Genomic DNA, 20,668 nt, shown 5'->3' with positions numbered 1-20,668 from the left:
TCAACAACAAAATACTCACAAACCCCCGTTGCACTTCCTGGGTCATACGGCCTGATAAATATTTCAAGGGACTAGCGACACACTGAGCGGCTGATAACAGGTCAGTTGCAGGTGATAAAAGTCGGTTTTAGTTGGGACATTAGGCCTTTTCTTCAGTGTGTGATATTATAGCTTCACCTTCGTTTAGCCCCGTATTACACATCAGTGATTTAGCGTCGCATCCCCTGAACGGTGATATCAAACGGCTGATCTGGCCAACAGCAGCGTTTGAGTTTCATACAACAGTGTCATCATGCTAAACTGGCGAATCAAATTTTACAATGTGAACTCTGTTCTGAGACAGTAGTGAGTTGTTGCAACTCCTCACATGACTCCAATAGCAATTTATTTCAGTAGATTGGCATTAGCATGATGCTAAGCTATACGCAGTAATAAAATAAACAGTACTGCGTGTGAATATAAATATTGCATTATTTATTGTAATCGATTTGTCCGTGCACATTATTTTTTTTCTCAAAATCGTGTGTTCTCTTTAATCAAAATAACTTCCCCTCCCTCTTTCAGCAAAAGTCTCTTCTTTACTCTGATGGTGAGGGCGGGTCAACCTGTCACTCACATGAGATCCACCAATAGCAAACCACAACCATCCAATTCAATTCCACACAGATAAAATCAAGCCCCGCCCTACATTTGTTCTTGTTTGAGAAGCCATTTTACTCTGAAATACTTCACAATAGGGAAGAAAAAAAGGGTCACGACTTTAAAGGAAATGTCTGTAAACTTAATACCGTATAATCTCTCAGATACAGTGTAAAATACATAACTCAAAAGTTGAAAAAGACACTATATAAAAATATAGCATAAAAATGCTGGGTTGTTTCGACCTAAATTTGGGTCAAATATGGACAAACCCAAATGTTGGGTTAAAAATGCAATTTAAAAAATTACAATTGAAAGTGAAAGTTGAAGTTGGGTTAAAATTTGAAATTACATTTTTAACCCAATATTTGTTTGTTCAAACAACCCAGCATTGTTTAGAGTGTAGTATAGAGTACAGTGCTTTTAATAATTTTTTTTTTTTTTTAAATCACTAGAAGAGATAGTACAAATCTGATAAACCAATCCGCTGTTTGGTTTTAAAAATATTTTAATCAGTATTTTTTTTGTGTGTGTGTGTGTGTGTGATATTATTGTCTTGTTTTTAACAAACAATATTTAAGTGAGGAAAGAAACATACCAAAGATAGGTTAAGAGAACGAGTCAAAATATTTGGCAATTTCATACAAAGTAAATTTTTCTTGTCTTAGCGATGAGCAAAACAAGCAAAAATACAGATTAAAGAAAAGATTTAACAGCATGTAGGCTATTTGCATTACTCACTATCTTTTCGAACAGAGCCAGGGTGTAATGTAATCTATTCGCAATTAAAATAGAGTAAATGCAGAAGATCATAATATAAGTCTTTACTGTACCTGCGAAGATCATTGTTTTTGTCTTCTTTATAGTGGATCGTCTCCGGAAAGCGATTGGCTAAAAGTAGAACATGCCAACTTTACAGGCATATTTTATTAGAATTCTTAATTAAAATACTAATTAATTTGGAGTCCATTGATCTGTTGTTGCTGATTATACGGACACCATAATTAGACCAGGTTCAAGTTCAGCAAAGCAATACTGTCGCAAAGTGAACCAAACAGACCCTTTCCTATACCTGAAAGGCCACCGTCCTCATTAGCCTTGCTTTTGTGGTGTCAGGTGTGGAAAAATAAAGCCAATAAATTGCTCTAATTTACTCTCTCCAATGCACCTTTGTGTAAAATAACTTTTATTGATTTACTTTTATCTTTAATTAACACCTCTTAAAAACTTAAGCAACTTAATGCGAGGCAAAACTCATAAATAATATAATAATCGCAGACTGACTGAAACGAGGGCACGGATAATTGGCCGTTTCGGGCGGGTCAGCAGCACGTACATGCAGGTAAATCTGGCTCCTTTACTAGGCTGACAAGGAGACCATCATCGGTGACACCTGAGCAGGGGAGACCTAAAAGGACATCAATAATGAGAGGTGTGGGAGTGCGTCTCGGGGGACGACATGGGCCTGCACAGAGGCTAATAAGGGTTTAAAAGCCACAACTGTCCACAACCCACGCCAGCACACCAGCCGTCTTCCTCGTCCAAAGAGCCGCCTGATGCTTTGTGACAGGCCTCAGCTGCGACGGCGGGGGACCGAGGCGGTCAGCGGTTATGTCAGCATCAAACAATGCAGCCCGCGCCCATTAGAGAGCCGAGGCGTTGATTAGAACGAGCCCTCTCGCAATACTCTCCCGATTGGACAAAGAAAGACGTCATATTTCGGCTTGACTTCTTCGTATGAATTTCATCTGGCATCTGGCAAACAACTTATAAATAACTCAAGGGCCATCTTAAATGCATTCCCATGAAATTTTTAGTGACACTGTAATGTAAGCCACTACCTGTCATGAATGGCAAATAACCTCGGCCTCTCGCCGTGTTTACTCTGTTGTCCATCAGCTCGCCGCCTTCCTCTTCTATTCACCGAAGAAAGCAATCTCTTCTGACTGGGGCGGCCTTGCCTCGTCCCCGTATCCAGGCTGGCAATAATTTCGTTGTCATTTGCTGTGCGGTGACCACATCATTGATGTGACAGTGCCGGGCATTAGGTAAAGTCCCCAGACTAGTGCTCACTTACAGAAGCTGCCTCGATCTGTCATTGACAGTGATTAGATTAGACCTGGCTGGCAAACACGTTCCTTAGCGACACCGACAGGACTTCTGGATGTGTGCGGTCCTCAACCAACCTCTGAAAACTTCAATGTGCGCATTGTTAAACGTTTACTGTATATATTTCAGACACTCTAAAACTAATCGACTTGCATTACAGTTTATCAGTTCATGCATGCCATGGGAATCGAACCCATGACCCGTTTCAGATAAGGGAATGCTTAATTTGTCATATTATTTCATCCGTGGCATTGATTTGATTTAGGTCACGTCGGATGCATCGCGTTTCAATCTGCTGTTTGGCTTCTTCATTTGGGGCAGTTGTTGGGATTCCACGACTAATGAAGAATCAGCCGTCCGACCTCCAGATTGATGTCATTTACACAAGCTGTTTTCGCAGGTGTTCCTTGTCGACATGACTTCCTGATTTGTGCGGTCCTTAACCAACCTCTGAAAACTTTATTTTAAGGTGTCATATATGTAAGTACTGAGTAATTATAAGCAACTACATGGACGGTTAGGGTAGGATTAGAATTTGGTTGAGGGTTGGTTGCATGTAATTATGCATAATTTACTGTTATGTATGACGTATGTAACAAGGACACTGTTAAATAAAGTGTTACCTTTAACAAAACCGACTTGCGTTTAAAGCGATAGTTCACTTTGAAATTAATTTTTGGTATGTTTTATCTTACCTCAAGGGCATCCAAGATGTAGGTGTCTTTGTTTCCGCAGTAGTTTCAAATTTGATATTATTGTCTGTCAGTCATATAATGGAGGTCTATGGTCACCACCTCAAAGAGCATGCACATAGAAGTCCATATTATACATGATTTAATGACTCTTAAATGTAAGTACACATTGATGGCCTAAGACACGAAACGAGCAGTTTGTGTGTGAAAACGAACCGTATTTATATCGTTTTTACCTCTTGTCACCACAGCCACAAAGCGCCCGCGCCCTCAGATCACTTGTTAAAAAGGTAAAAACGATATAAATACTGTTCGTTTTCTCACACAAACCGCTCGTTTCGTGTCTTTAAATTGTCTCATGAAATTGCGTATGTATGACACGCCAATTCGTATTTCCATTTTTGGCGTGCTATAAACACGCATAATCGCTTTTCAGCGTGTTTATGAACGGCATTGACTTAACGTTACATTTCTGTATATATAAATGTATGAGCTACCCCAACCCCGTCCCTAAACCTACCCGTCACTGGGGTTAATACCATTTATGAGTCTTCCCCTACCATCCTAGAAAAAAAATATCGCTCCCCAGATGTAGATCTACGTTTTGCTTCGTTTCGCTCGGCCATTTAACGGCGTAGACATACACGCGGATAGCGTATAGATAACACGCCACTTGACTTGAAAGTGGCTTGTATGTTTACGCAAAAGTCTTGTGTCATGTTGCTTAGGTCATCAATGTGTACTTACATTTACGAGTCATTAAATCATGTTTAATTTGGTCTTCTCTGTGCATGCTTTGAGGTGGTGACCATAGACCTCCATTATATGACTGACAGTCAAGAACGGTTTGACCTAAAAATATAAAAATTGAAACTACTGTGGAAACAAAGAGGTAAGATAAAACATTGCAAAAATTAATTTCAAAGTGTGGAGTTTATCAGTTCATGCATGCCATGGGAATCAAACCCATGACCTTGGTGCTGCTCTACCGTTTCATGGGTCGGATGAGTTTTCTTTTCACGTCAGATGCATTGTTCTGCATTTGACGTGATGCACTGTTCTTTAATGACAGGACTTCTTGATATGTGTGGTCCTTAACCAAGCTTTCATATGTGATTTTCAGGTAATAATACTGCGGCCTTGGGTTGCATTGTCTTTCAATCTGATGTTTGGCTTGCATTACTAATGAATGCCACAGTGGAGAACTTTAAAATGTGATTTTTCCAGGTAATAGTCCTCCGCCCTTGGCATTGTCTTGATTGGGTTTCAATCCTATGCTTGGCTTGTTCATAGGCTGTTGCACGACTAATGAAGAATCTGCGATCTGACCTCCACGTTGATGTCATCTACACAATCTGTTTTCGCATGCAGGTGAGGCTTTATTAGAGGTTCTTTCAATATCATCACCTTCATGCTTTACACAACACAGATTGTTTCAAACAGTAATCAATGATGCAAACTTCTGCTGTAAAGAGTCATTATTCAGCTAAAGTGAAATGAGTTAGAGACGCGACGCAAACACAGCAGCTGCTGGCGTGGGTCAGTGTGTTTGTACCCACCTGATGATGGAAAAGCTCTCCATCCAACACAATGACTCCCCGAGGGAGCGGCCGGCCTTACCGTTCCTAATCACGGCGGCCCCTCGGCGATTGCGGCCACTGACTGCGCTAATAAGTGCAAAGTACAGGGGGCTAATGCACAACAAAAGGAGAGCAGAAAAAACAAGTAGGGGGAGAAAAACAAACTCTTCGGGCTGGCGCACGCACGGTTAATTCAACAATAAGGCCTCGGAGCAAAGCCTATTAAAGAGAGGAGAAAGGGTGGAAAGGCAAATAATCCGGTAATGAGGATGAGAAGATGGCCGCTCGCCCTGCTGGTAGGCTTCAGGCAAGCCCGTGCATGCATGTTTCAGGAGAATAGATTACTGGACCCCATTGCCCTGTTATAATGACCCTTCTTGTTAGCCTCAGAGATGGAAGCCTCTTCATTAGGACTCACAACAACTCACCTCTGCCTGTATCCCTTTCCAGAACACAGGAGCGGCTTACACCCTTAAACACGCGTTTTATTTGGCTCGTGAATCAGTGGGGACATCTCAACTGTGTGGCTAAATATCTAAAATACACACTCTCTCTATAAATCATGTTTTATGCAGATATGCTGGAGAAAAGCTATCTATATATATCCACACACACACCCACACTTCATCATATTTAATACTTAATCATTTAATATTTCTAGACCCTAAAGAGAGGTAGTGGGTTGCAACAGCAGGGAAAAAAACATGCTTAAGGCAAACAATAACTATGGGTTGCACTTTATTTAACAGTACATGTACTTACAGTGTACTTAAGTACTGGTTAACGTTTAAGATTTAGTTATTACCAACGTTATTAGCCTATATAATAATGTATTATTATTACTATTACTATAATAAGTAGGGGAACACAACTGCTAAAAAAGTGCAAGGCAAAATGAATAGTCTTATCAGCCCTTCAAAGAGAGGAGAAAAATATTTCCCGTTTCTTTTGTTGTTTACGTCACCCAATCAACTGGTAAAATTGGCGCAAATTCATCTGTCACTTGGTAATACGGCTAATCCTAAAACAATATTTGGCCCTGTGTTTGATTATGTGTTATGCTGTTAAATCACACTCATAGTGTTATGCATTCACAAAATAGTCCGTTTTCTTATTCCGCCTTTGTTAGATTGTTGGGCTTCTGCAGTTCAAGGTATATTCATTAATTTCAGAGTTTGATTTGTTTTAGAGAACCACTAATTATTTTTAATATATATATATATATATTTTTTTTTTATTTATAATCCGTTCTAATAAAGTTTTGAACCAGATACCGCAGTGTTGAGAGTGTGCTTTCCCCTTATTTAAAGGGCCAGAACATGAGATGTCTCTCAGACACTCAGCGGTGTTTTCTAACCGGTCGTGTGGAGAGGCAGTTGTGGCAGTGAGACAGGTGAGATGAACTGATAAGAGGAGCCTATTTCAGGCTGGTGATGGAGAGGTCGATGTGACTCTTCTTATATGACCGCTGGGATGCGGACATGCGGCGTGTTACTCTAGAACAGGCACGAGTGAGGGGTGATTATTAGGTACAACTTCGAACACTAACTGTAATATATTTGATTTGTGAGAAAAACAAATACACGAGAGTAGGCGTCTTGTGTTTGAAAAGTGTACAATGATTAAAATAATATAATGCGGGGTTATTTTAAGCCAATTTTGGGTCAAATATGGACAACCCCCAGCTGTTGGGTTAAATTTATAAATTGCATTTTTTAATCCAACAATTGGGTTTGTCCATATTTGACCCAAAATTGGGTTAAAACAACCCAGCATTTTTTAGAACGATCGCAAAATAATTTTCCATACTAACTCTGCAATGCATTAGTCTATATTCCCCCCTCGAATAATGGCGTTTTTTTTACGTGCATTGAATTATAATGCATTGAATAAATATTATCCAGATTCAATGTGCATGCCTTTTAGAGTTATTTATAAGATGCGAATTATTTTAGTTTTTTTATTTTTATTAAAATGACAAATCCTTTCAAGATATATATTCTAAAAACACATTTCGACAATGCTAAATGTGGTTGGTTGGATTGACTCATGCCCCTGATTTGATTGTTTCGGGCATGTTTTGAAGCGTTGAATGCATAACTTGGAGTAGTCCATCCATATAAAATATTTATATGCCTTGGGACCAGTAAACAGATCTTCAAGAGAAGCCAATATTTCACGCTATAACGCAAACATTTTAGGTAGGGCGCGAGGCGTGTCATTTCAAGCGTTTTAAATAATAAATAATGAAGTTTTCGTGGTAAACCTTGTGCCGCACGGAAATATATTCAGCACACAATGACCTCGAATGGAAGACAATAGGGTTTATTTGCGCTACTAGCCTACTAGAGGATTCACACGAGCCTCAATATTCAGACTACAGTCTACAAACATGGATGACCAGCAGAAGTGAATACACTGTGGCGTGTAAGCCTCCTTGATTACACTAATTAAGTTCTGTCTAATTAAATTACCGTCACGTGTTAACCAATAGCAAAAGTTGATTCATTAAGCATGCAGCAGACCGAGGACTGAAAAGCAAAGCCTTTCCTGATTGCAGGCTAGTGTCAATTGGCTAATTTGCTGTCTTGCACAAAGCAGCTCGAGCCGCAGGAAGGCGTTAGTTTTCTCTCGCGCTCGCGTTAATTGCTATTTGTCAGCGAGCGATGCAGCTCGAGCGTTGCATCTCGCCAGCTCTCGCGCGCTCCAAGAAATGTATGATTGTGGGCTGTGGCTACCCGAACTCACACGCATCTGAGCTCGCCTTGCAGGACTACCCTATTATATCTGTCGGCGACAACCTGGAGAGAAGTTCACCTCTGAAAAAAAACTCCGCTGGGATGACGAATCAGTCAGAGGCAGACAATTTCTCCGACTCGAAGGACTCATCGGGGGACGTCCAGCGAGGCAAACTCTCTCCTGATCTTGACGGAGTCGCCGACAGTCGTCACACTTTCGATGGATCTGCAGGAGAAAGGTATCTCCTGTCTCAGTCCAGTCAAGTTCAGCCGAGTCCCACCAGCATGTTTCCCTACCCGAGTCAGCATGGACCGACGCACCCAGCGTTTTCCATCGGCAGCCCGAGCCGCTACATGGCGCACCACCCGGTCATCGCGAACGGAGCCTACAACAGTCTCTTGAGCAACTCTTCTCCGCAAGGCTACCCGACCGCGGGCTACCCGTACGCGCAACAGTACGGACACGCGTACCAAGGCACGGCTTTCTACCAGTTTTCCTCCGCTCAGGCCGGGCTCGTGCCCGGTAAAGCGCAGGTCTACCTCTGCAACAGGGCCCTGTGGCTTAAATTTCACAGGCATCAAACGGAGATGATTATTACCAAGCAGGGACGGTAGGTGTTTTGCAATTACGGGGATTACTGTCCGCTCTGGACACTATATTATACACGCATTGAGGTTTTCGAGAACAAATTAAGGTCGTGGGGAAATTACATGGAGCACAATATTTTTTTTTTCGTTCCGAAAAATCTTTAAGCTTTTTTTTTTCTTTTTTCAATTTCTGCATTATGCAAAAAACAAAAATCCATGGATTTAGGTCAACCTATTATTTATTTTCAGCCTATTGCTTTCTTCATTTTCTTTGTTTTACAAACATTTAAACCCATTTAATATTCAGGCTACATCCTTTTTTTAATCGAAAGTATTTTTGTTTTTCGATTTGGTTTTCAACGATATTTACATTTGTTTTGATCCTTTTTTCGATTTTTTTTTTCTTTAATCCAAAATTATTTATAGGCTATATAAATAAACGTTGGTTTGGCTAGGAATTATGCATTGAAACTTGAAATTTTATATACCCCCAGGCGCATGTTCCCGTTTTTGAGTTTCAATATATCTGGTCTTGATCCAACGGCGCATTACAATATCTTTGTGGACGTGATTCTTGCGGATCCGAACCACTGGCGCTTTCAAGGAGGAAAATGGGTCCCGTGCGGCAAAGCGGACACGAATGTAACAGGTGAACAAAATGTTCCCCCCAATATATTTAGTTTTATTTCTAATAATAAAGCAATATTGTTTTCTTTATTATTATTATTATTAGCTTATTATAGAACTGTTTAAATGCCGTCAATTTGAATAAGACGCAGAAGAGTTTATAAGTAATTTATTATTAATAATAATAATAATAATGATTTTTGTTGTTGATGTTGTGCTACCTCAGCACTGACATTCCTATAATGATATTTGTGAACAGGAAACAGAGTGTACATGCACCCGGATTCGCCAAACACCGGTGCGCACTGGATGCGACAAGAGATATCATTTGGAAAACTCAAACTAACCAACAATAAAGGAGCAACTAACAACACAGGACAGGTCAGCTATTGGGCATTACATTTGTTTATTTCATTATTTGTAATTTCACTACTGTATCATGCATTCAAAATGCTTTGGGAATATCAAGAATGTTGTCCATATCTGTGTTTAGAGAATATTGCATTGAATTGGATAGCTTTTGAATAGAAAAATGTAAGTTTCGTTAGGTTTATTAATTAATATTTTTGTAAAATATAAAATTACACTATCTTTTGTGGTAAGAATATTTTACTAAAAAAATAATGGAAATATGCTTCATTAACATATATGTTCGATGTTGTAACCATGTCCATTTTTTTCCCCAGTCATAACAAAATTGTATTTAAAATACATAAATAAACTAGTTAATTTACAGATGAGTTAATAAAACATTCAGTATAGAATTTAGCTTAATTAGTTCAATGTTGGAACCACGCGTGCGTAAAGAGGCGTGAGGAGATGCTCTCTGACTGTCGTTTTTTCGCTTGAATTCCTGCAGATGGTGGTCCTGCAGTCGCTGCATAAATACCAGCCTCGACTGCATGTGGTCCAGGTGAACGAGGACGGAACCGAGGACACGAGCCAACCCGGCCGCGTGCAGACCTTCACTTTCCCGGAGACGCAGTTTATCGCGGTCACCGCGTATCAAAATACTGATGTAAGAAATAAATAAAAAAATGCATTTCTAAAAATTCGATGGATTTATTGGAAAGTTTTCAGAGTGTGTATTTTTTTTTTGTTTGTTGCTGATTGCAGATAACGCAGCTAAAAATCGACCACAATCCATTTGCAAAAGGATTCCGTGACAATTATGACACGTAAGTTTGATTGTTTTTTTCTTATGTAAATGGTCTGTCACTTTCTATGTAGTCAGGGTTAATTATATTAAACATTATTGATTGAAACAAATACTTTAGTTGCACATAAAGTAGGCTGCTTTTTTTTTTTTTTTTTTTTTTTTTTTTGCCTTAGCCTGAGCTTCACCAAATATCCTGTATTTGTGCGTGCGCATTTCTATTTCTCGGATTTAAAGATCACAGAATAATAACAAGTGCTCATATGTGTGCAAGTGAATATTATAGCAATATTAGGAGTCGTGTGTGCAATTGTTGTATTTTAATCTGTGCATGTGGATAAGAGTACTCAGTCAAATCACATAGAAAGGTTTTATTTAGGCTACTATGAATTCCCATTGGCCGATGAATCTGTGTTTCTTATTTGGCCTGGCTAATCTCAAGACAAATTTCCATTCACAGCATATAAAAAACACATTTAGGCCAAGTTATTTTACTAATTGTAATATTTATAAACCATCACTCTAAAAAAATGCTGGGTTGTTTCAACCCATATTTGGGTCAAATATGGACATCCTTTAAACAAATATGGAAACTTTAAACCCAACGGTTGGTTTTGCCCATATCTGACCCAAACAAAAAATCATTATTGGCAAATGGTTCGTTTTTTTAACCATTTTAAATTAACTTTAAACCCAACGGTTGGTTTTGTCCATTTTGGCACAAACATGGGTTGAAACAACCCAGCATTTTAAAGTGTATTAGTGCAACGTGACTGTCCGTGAGCAGTGCTTATTTGTTCATTTGCGCAATTCCGCACAGAATGTTAAATTGACGTGTGTGCAGTAACGTTTGCACATTCGCAACGCTTTATTTACGGTTAGCTACGCATCTCATATGCGACATTAACGTGTTTGTCCATCATCTTTCTCCAGTGTCTACACAGGGTGCGACATCGATCGGTTGACGCCGTCCCCGGGTGACTCTCCACGCTCCCAGATCATGCCTGGCGCAAGATATGCCATGACTGGTTCTTTCCTGCAGGACCAATTTGTCAGCTCGTATGCCAAGTCCCGCTTTCACCCTGGCGTCGGAGGCGCTCCTGGCACGGACCGCAGCGTCCCACTTAGTAACAGCTTGCTCTCCCCGCAACAAACCGAGGACACCACGGTGGCCTCCCCACAGCGATGGTTTGTCACCCCTGCCAACAACCGACTGGACTTTGCCGCCTCGGCATACGATGCTGCCGCGGCTGCTGATTTCGCCGGTAACGCGGCCACCCTTCTGTCGTACGCAGCTGCCGGAGTTAAAGCGCTGCCCCTGCCCGGGGCCGGGTGCTCCAACAGACCCCTGGGGTATTACGGCGAGCCGCCGGGGTGGGGCACCCGCACACCACCGCAATATTGCAGCAAGTCCAGCTCTGTCCTGTCGTGCTGGCCGTCCAACTCCGTGGGGAGCAGGACGAGCTCCTCCAGTTACCTGGTCCCTGGCCTCGACGACGGAGACGCCATCGCGCCCGAGAGGTCACCGCTAGGCGGGGCGGATGAGTCCAAACCCAAAGACCTGTCCGAATCCAGCTGGATAGAAACCCCGTCCTCAATTAAGTCGATCGATTCGAGCGATTCTGGGATTTTTGAGCAAGCCAAGCGGAGGAGGATTTCGCCATCTGCCACGCCGGTTTCAGAGACATCGTCTCCATTAAAATCTGAAATGTTGACGCCGAGGGAATGCGAGAAAAACTGCTCCAAGGACATCGGCTACTACAGCTTTTACCCCCACAGTTAGAAACTCGGAACAACTAATGCATGGCTCGTGTGTTCACAAGGATTCACAAGTGACTTACAATCTATTTATGTGCTTATTTATTGGTTTATTTATTTCTTCATATATCCGGCCGATCTCGGTCGTCTCGTTCCAATGACGTCATCAATTGCGTCGCGTTTTTAACGGAAAAAAAACTTTGACACATAAGCTTGAGATGTTTTCGTTTCCAAATGACATTTTAAGGTTCTAACTGTCAAACCTATTGTAAGTATGAAAGTAACTGTACATAACTGTATTTATCTATCCATTTGTGATTTTTCTCGTTGAACGTTGATGTACAATATAGAAAACCGGATTAGGTTTAGCCTATATGTTTAATGTACTTAGAACTGTTGATTCCTTCGAATAGCTACATATATTAAATATTTTGATGTTTGAAAAAATAAGAATACTACAACTTATGTAGGTTCCCGGTTATGACAGAAACGATATGGATCTGACTGAATTGGAAGTAGCTGCTTACCAGTGGAAGAGCCCGCCAAGAAGATTTCCTCTGACAGGAAATAAATATGGCGGACGCGTGTCTTTCAGAGGTCGTTTTTTATGTGAGCTTATTGATGTTGCTTTTTAGAGTCGCGTCGTCTGTTCGTAAATATCATAGTTCGTAGTTTCATTTTGTGAATGTTGTTGTAAAGTTTTCAGAACATATGTTTTTAACTGCACCAGCGTAAATCCCATTACATTTTTTTGTAGTCAAACATATAGACTATCACTTCACGATTACAACTAACCCAAACATTTTCATTTGTATTTTATGGGCTGTTTTCTCATGAGAAAATACGCGAGCTAGGCCTGCTAATGTGTAAAGGTAATGTAATTGTGGTGTGCTTAATTGCAATAAATATGACCGAATGTGAAACCCGGGTGACGTACACAGGATTCCAACGAGCTGATTTCAAAACCAAATATTTCTGTTCTATTTTCCTCTACCTGTCTTAGAGCCGTATATATAACGATAATGCCAGTGACAATGTGAATTTTGTTGCCTGTGCGATGCATTTTCATAATAAAATGTAGTCATGCAATGCGACAAATATAAGCAAACCGCCCATGAACAACCTTTTTGGTTTTCTATTGGTTTCTTGTTTAATTCGACTGTCATTTTAGATGGGGGAAAGGATACTAATATACACAGTAGTCCAAAAGGTAAACAAATCAGATGCTTAATGTATCAATTTCACTGCTTTTAACAAAATAGGCTATCAAACCAAGTGGCAGGCATAGCCAACCGAAAAATTATTTCAGATGAAGGGATTCAAAGTTAAATTTGGACACTTTCTGATTGTTAGATCAGATGTTAGTGGTCAGCTACATCTATTTACTCTGAAAGATATCCTGGCCAGAAATTAACCAGTCCTCATGAAATTTGGATTTCTCATGGATTTGTATTTTTTTTTTTTAAATGGGGGTTGTGAATATAGACACTGCATAGACTTTTTCAGTTAACTGATTCATTTGAAGTATATGATTTAAATGGACAACACTGTCATTAAGCTATAGCCTACATGTCAAAATGAATGTTGACATCCACGATCAACCTTGGTACCATTTAGGTAAAATTCATAGCAAAAAGGCCCAGGAAATGGAAGTTAGTTCAGTTGATGTTGATTGAGTTATTTTGATATTTTATATAGGCTAATGCAATTTATATTCAGATGTTTTTAATTGCGACTTGCATTCAAATACCTTTTGAGGCTACTGTAGTAGGCTAAATGTTGCACACAATCTAAGACATCAAACAAATCAATCCATTTCGGTTCATTTACGTCTATATAAATATGCAATGTGAATAAGCACTCGACTATTGCCAAAAGCAGACTTAACACTATTCTGTGACATACATTTCAGAGCATTTTACAATATCAACTTGGATTAATGTCTATCAGATGTCCATGTTATAAAACAATCCTGGTCTTCAATAGCCCGGTATACTGCACATTTATTTTTTTACATGTGAATAACTCATCAACTGCGTAGACAAGACCTGGACTGAATGGTTCAGAAAAGGGAGACGGACAAAATGTGCTTTACTCTGGTATTAGATAGCTCTTTATTTAGTTTAATATAGGCTATTCCTTCAAATAATCAGCTCAATTATCGTCAGACACCTGCAGTGTTGTGGTGGGCTGATACTAGCGAATCATTTGGCTGAATTCAGAATAGCATATCAATTTCATACTACTCTTACTTTTCCCCTGCATTACAAAAACAGAAACACAGTATTGTTTTATCCTATTCTGATTTCAGAAATCCTGTATGCTTTTTGATAGTTTGCTGCCTCCCTGTGGTTCAGTGATAGGCTGCCTAGTAAATAAATCAACCTTTTAAATGAGTTTTTTAGAGTTCCAATATATAATTGTGAGATTAACGTAATATTCATTATTCGTTTCAGAAGTCTGATGTCCGAGGAGAAAGCCATAGATATTTTAGTACTAATCAATTCAATCGCTGTAAACCCTTAAACATGTATCACACAACTACGAACGCCAGATGGCGACAACGTCGTAAAGATGAAACGAGACACTTGCATTGTTATTTAGCGTGATGTGATTAAACATTATGCTACGATATAATTATATACAACATGTGTAGACTATACAATAAATTATTTACATATAAGAATATTAGAAAAATATGTGCACAAGTGAGAAGCAGCCCAAAAAGCATTGGGATAATCCATAAGAAATATATACATTGTATCACATTAGATTCATTTAAAAGAAAGATAGCACAAGACAAATGATGAAGAAATGTGTTGATGCCTGTGTAGCATTTGTGCACATGATACTTGCTTTGAAAACAATGGAGTAAAAATAGAATATAAAAGTTTAACTTAAATGTAAAAAGCAGCTTAAACATGGTCCAGGAAGTTTTTATTCTTATAATAACAGCTTAGCTAAATAAGTTCACCCAGAGTGCAGGCCTGGTACAGATGGCAGGTTTTAAAGGGTAGCTGGACCTTTTTGACTCTTACAGTAAAACCACTGCACTGATCATCACTTTAAGACTGTTTCTGAGAAAATCAGAATCGCTGTAACGAAGAAAGCATTAGGTGCATTACACACAAATGTAATAATATGACATAACTAAATATTCAAAAACTATATTCAAAAACTTTCAAATGGACAAAAACACCATAAATCACCTTTTGTGTTCCATTTGAAAAAAAGTGAGCGAATGATTGATGACAAAATGTTTAGTTTTGGGTGAACTAGCCAACAAAGTGTTCAAATAAGCATATTGGCTTATAAGACAAAAACCTCCTAGTTCCTGCCCATTCCAGACAAATGTGACCAAGACAATCTTTAATTATACAGTGCTTTATGCACATTGTTTCAAAGCGGCTTTACAGGAAGATGATGCATGGGCTGTTGAAGTCAGTTCAGTTGATTCAGTTCCGATTATTCAATTAATCTGAAGCAGTTCTGCGAAAAATGATGTAACAGTTCTCATACTGAATGAGAACATTAATATAAATATAACACTGAATATTAAATGTCCCCAAGCCAGCACTGTAAAAATGAATATGCATTATCTAATCAATAAAATTGTGGCAAGCAATATTATTAATTAAATTGAGAACAAATTAGAATTGAGTGATAATTAATCACATTTTTCCTTAAAAGTTAACAATTTAAAATGAGTAAAGTTTACACCAAAAAATATCTGAATAACAGACAGAGGTCAAAGATTAATTATTTTACATTATCTTTATTTTATAGACATCTGATGTCAACAAGCAGAATCACTGAAGGAACAAACAACCCTAAAACAAACACCGATCACCATAATGGTGAGTTAAACATACTTTTTTTGGTAAGTTTAACTTTTAAGGAATTAATTTGATTACCTAATTCTATTCTTAAATTTAATTAATTATATTGCTTGTAATCTGTTGCCACACTTATTTTTTTATTAGATAAAGCATATTCATTTTTACAGTGAGAGGTGACAGTGGCAAAGAACCCAAACTCCACCAGGTGAGGTGACCAAGTCCTGGTCTCCCTTTCCCTAATTGTTCAAAACGTCTGTATTGTGTGTTATAAGGCCCTGCAGTGAGGCACTTTAACATAATGCCCCCTCCCTGTGGAGTTAAAGTCCTACTACCCACAACTGCGTCACACAGCAGCTACATGATGCGCCCTTATGAGTGAGCTCGTGATAACAGCACTGCACTAAACATGTGAGCAGAGCACATCACGCAGTACGCACTACACTACACACACGCACTAGCTCTGTTCCACAGGTACAGAAGATGGACGTGAAGGATCAAGGCGCACAAATGGAGCCTCTGCTGCCCGCGGTAAGACCAGCGAATCTGTCCGATCACTGATCGTATGTTCTGATTGAGAGGATGTGTGCGAGAGAGATTGACGTTGCGCGTGTTGCGGGTTTTGCGCATCTGCAGTGTGAAGGCGTCACGCGTGTTTCGCATGTTGCAGATCAGGACGCGCGAGGGTCTGTTCGCCACAGGTTCAATCTCATCGTAGATTATATTAACAACATGAATGTGTATTTTTATTCAAGAAGTCTGGACAGGATGATGATCTTGATAAGAAAGTTGATTTTCAATACCACGAGTGAATTTGACCAAACTCGCACATGGGAAAAAATATAGCCTACATAACATTTGCAGAATGACATGATATTGTGCCTAAGTGCATTTTTTTTCCCTCATGACAATTAACAATACTTTAATAGGCTACTTGAAAAACGAATTAGCCTTATATTTAATACATATCACACATTTTAATAGGCTTATTTTATTACGCTCGGTTATTGCAGTAACTTTGCCATACAGTAGAACTTTCTGTACTACAGTAATGAGAATCTATTAAATCATCATAATGCCAATGGTCCTAAAATAGAATTAATTATCCAAAATATTATTTATTTATTCAGTAATACTATAAATTATGCATATTTACATGCAACTAAACAAACCTAACCCTATGGTTAATTATTATTACTCTGTACTTAAATGTAGCCTATATTTACACTGTAACACAGACATAAAGAGTAACCCTTGATTCTTTCTTTCTTTTTGGGGTGGAAAAAGGGGTCAAGTCTACTACGCTTTATACAATACGGATTGTTTCAAAGCAGCTTTACACCACAAACAGCATCAATGATGTACAAATCAAATATCAGACAAATTCAAATTCTGCTGTAAAGCTCTAAACAGACAATAATGTCATGATTCAGTTCAATAACTGTTGTGAAACACGTTCAGTTCTGCTGTAAAGCAGCTCTATGTAAGACAATAGTGTCATTATGTTGATTCAGTTTAGTTCAATAACTGTGAAGTTCGTCAATGACTGACTGTGCTATTAGCAGCTAGTGTCTTTATTTAGCTCGTTTCATGTCTTCTCAGTATATATTGCACTTGACGATAGTCTGTGTTTAATCCAGGATCTAACGATTTCATTAGAGAGCAGTTTCGACAGCTGTCTGGCCATTTTAATTCACAAATCTGACGAGAGTCACTGTGACTGAAGATTATCTGTGACACTGGGGCAATAGATCAGGCAGTGAGAGATCACGTGATCTATAGGGTTTCAATGAAAATATAGGATAAAAACAGCTCAAGGGCAATGACGTCAAGGCATTTAACAGATGCTTTGTAATATTATTATATTAATATATTATTATTTGATTATCTGTTTGCCAGGCCCAGTGGCCTGGTTTTTATCAAATTTCATCTTATCAAATTTCAGTAAGATCACCACTTCCCAGGTGTAAATGGGGCAGATGTACATATTTAAATGTAGAACGTCTAACAATATTCCTCTCTAGTTTGTGGTTTGACAAGCAGTGAACAGCTCAGGTCTTCGCTCATGAAGCTGCACTCTTAGAAGAAAAGCTTCTATATAGAACCTTAAAAGGTTCTATCAGCGCTATGTATTTGGAACCCCTAAAAGGTTCTATACATTCTTTAAAAAAGGGTTCATCTGGGTTCTATATAGAACCCTGGGGTTCCATACTTGGCCAATAGAACCTTTTACCCCCAAAAAATGGTTCTATATAGAACCATTTTGGAGTTCCATATATGAAGCGGGGATGGAACCATTGGTTCTAAATAGAACCATTTCTTCTATGTGCTGGAGCTCACACAGGCCTAGTTTGATCGAGCGTGGAGCTCATTTGCACTTGTCCAGCTGCAGTGGACTCTATTTTTGTTTGACGTGATGAATGGCAGTCCAAGTTTGGCAGTGGTTTATATCTAGAAGGGTGCCTAATAAGTTTAGGAAGATATATTTCAGGAAATATCATTTTAAGGGCTTCAATTACATAATGCAATGTACATGTGATAAAAATCAGACTATTAACTGCAAGAATACACAGAAATGTGTGTATCAAAAAAAACTCTTTAAAAGCATCTAAATGATCAACATGATCATAAGTTTGCTGAAAACCCTGATTGATATTCATGCATTTTAGCAAGTAAAATACTTTTGGTAATTGTAAAATCTTCAGCTATTGGTTCATGCGTTTTTGCGTTGTGAAATCTTTAATAATTTTTATAAAGTAAACAAGAATAAGAATGTTAGTATACTATTATATATTGCAAAAAAAATTGGATTCAAAGTCCCTTTTGGACCAAACCCTGATCCGCTGAGTGTATTTGTGTGCGCTGGAGACTTGTACATGCTGTAGAAAGTGTATGTTTAATCATTCATGCAAGCAACTCTAATCACGTTGGAACAAATCACATTATTCATCCAGTGTTGGCAGTAAAGGAGCTTTCGAATGACCCTTAAAACAGTTCTGAGCAGGTTAGTGGTTTAAAGCACTTTAGCACATGTTTAATTAGGGATATCTGAGGTTTCAGAGTTGTTTGTTGGATGCTTTGTCAACTCATTCTCAGCACATATGATTTAAGGGTCAGTGATGTGATGCTCTTTCTGTCTAGAGCTATTTCTATCATGAGAACTCTCTGAGTGTTTGGCATGGTGGTGGATATGACAATGTTGATACAATAGATCTGCTACGCTGCTAGTACACATACTAGTTTCACATACTAGTTCATTTTGGTCTTGGACTAGACTTAAAGTAGTAGTTCACTTAAAAAAAACTTTTGCTGATAATTTACTCACCCCCATGCAATCCAAGATGTCCATGTCTTTCTTTCTTCAGTCGAAAAGAAATTAAGGTTTTTGATGAAAACATTCCAGGATTTTTCTCCATATAATGGACTTCAATGGGGTCCAAACGGTTCAAGGTCCAAATGAGAGTTTCAGTGCAAACTGCAAACTGTTCAAAGGGCTTTAAACGACACCAGGCGATAAATAAGGGTCTTATCAAGCGAAACGATCGCTCATTTCAAAAATAAATAAAAAAATTTAAGTTTTATAACCACAGATTTGCTCTGTTCTGTGATCCGCGTTCGTGACTCCTGTTCGAACTCGTTCATCGAACGAATGAACAAATCTTTTTTCGAGTCATTTCGTTCATTTTATTCATTGAATTAACCAATAACTCGAAAAAAGATTTGTTCATTTTGATGAACAAGTTCGAACAGGAGAGTCACGAACGCGCATCTTGAACCGTTTGGACCATAGATATCTATATAAAGGCTAGATATGTCGTCCACGCTGCTGGCCAATGGAGGTCGATGTCTGCACCTGGCGGCCATCTTGTCACAGGCAGCTCGCTCACTCGTAACATTGTGTTAATGGTACATGTACTATTTAAATAACCATAACTTGCTCAATTTTCTACCGATTTTCAACTGACGTCAGAGATGTAGTTATGACACAGCATACTTATGAATAATAAGTTTATAAATAAATAATCATCCAGATAATTATAGCCTCCTTAATAATGCTTGTAAGAAACCAAACCGTTTGTAAATCCGTCAAGATTTCAACGAGATAAGAGTAATTGTGTCCGTGCTGATCACTCATCTTACATCAGCTTACCTGTGACAAGATGGCCGGCGGTGATGACGATAGAAACTCCGCCTTAAGACATCTAGCCTTTATAAGGATATCTATGGTGTGGACCCCATTGAAGCCCATTATATGGAGAAAATTCTGGAATGTTTTGATCAAAAACCTTAATTTCTTTTCGACTGAAGAAAGAAAGAAAGACATGGACATTTTGGATGACATGGGGGTGAGTAAATTATCAGCAAAAGTTTTTTTTTTAAGTGAACTACTCCTTTAAGCTTTGTGTGTGAAATTGGGGGATAGTTGCCTCCATCTTTAACTAGCACATCTCTTAATGTTAGATTTCATGTTTTAGTATAGATTGCTGTAGATGATAGTCTGTGTTTAATCCAGGATCTAATGATTTCATTAGAGGACAGTTTCGACAGCTGTCTGGCCATTTTAATTCACAAATCTTACGAGAGTCACTGTGACTGATGATTATCTGTGACACTGGGGCAATAGATCAGGCCGTGAGAGATCACGTGATCTATAGAGTTTCAATGAAAATATAGGATAAAAACAGCTCAAGGGCAATGACGTCAAGGCATTTAACAGATGCTTTGTAATGATTCTCTACTGGTTTTGCTTTAAGACTCAGTTGAACATCTAGTGCTGACCCAAAATGTTCCCTGTAGTCAATAATTGTTTCCCTAAAAACTTATCTTTTATCACCAAAATTACATATTGGGGGAAAATAGCAGTAACATTTTTTTTTTTTGTTGTAATTTATAGTGTTATTAATATTAAAACTTTAGTTAGTGGTGTAACCACTATGCATGCTCA

At 38.7% G+C, this 20,668-nt stretch overlaps 2 protein-coding genes across 2 annotated transcripts in view; both read left to right on the top strand.

Annotated features, from left to right (window-relative positions):
- Positions 1-7,372: 7,372 nt before the first annotated feature.
- Positions 7,373-12,474, top strand: tbr1b (T-box brain transcription factor 1b). The gene is made up of 6 exons (XM_039683206.2): positions 7,373-8,369; positions 8,841-8,995; positions 9,233-9,354; positions 9,833-9,991; positions 10,090-10,151; positions 11,063-12,474. The coding sequence occupies exons 1-6, from the start codon at positions 7,687-7,689 to the stop codon at positions 11,910-11,912; spliced, it is 2,031 nt and encodes a 676-aa protein (XP_039539140.1). The 5' UTR covers positions 7,373-7,686; the 3' UTR covers positions 11,913-12,474.
- A 3,592-nt stretch (positions 12,475-16,066) lies between these two features.
- The window catches only part of slc4a10b (solute carrier family 4 member 10b), a 76,457-nt gene continuing 71,855 nt past the window's right edge, over positions 16,067-20,668 (top strand). Inside the window, exon 1 of the mRNA XM_089133443.1 lies at positions 16,067-16,254. Within this exon, the coding sequence (XP_088989569.1) occupies positions 16,207-16,254 (48 nt within the window). The 5' untranslated portion in view covers positions 16,067-16,206. The remainder of the gene's footprint in view (positions 16,255-20,668) is intronic.

This window comes from Pimephales promelas, chromosome 7 (genome assembly GCF_988280905.1).
Source record: "Pimephales promelas chromosome 7, fPimPro1.hap1.1, whole genome shotgun sequence".
NCBI lineage: Eukaryota > Metazoa > Chordata > Actinopteri > Cypriniformes > Leuciscidae > Pimephales > Pimephales promelas.
Note: the sequence above shows the minus strand (reverse complement) of the source record. Positions and strands in the feature narration are given on the sequence as shown.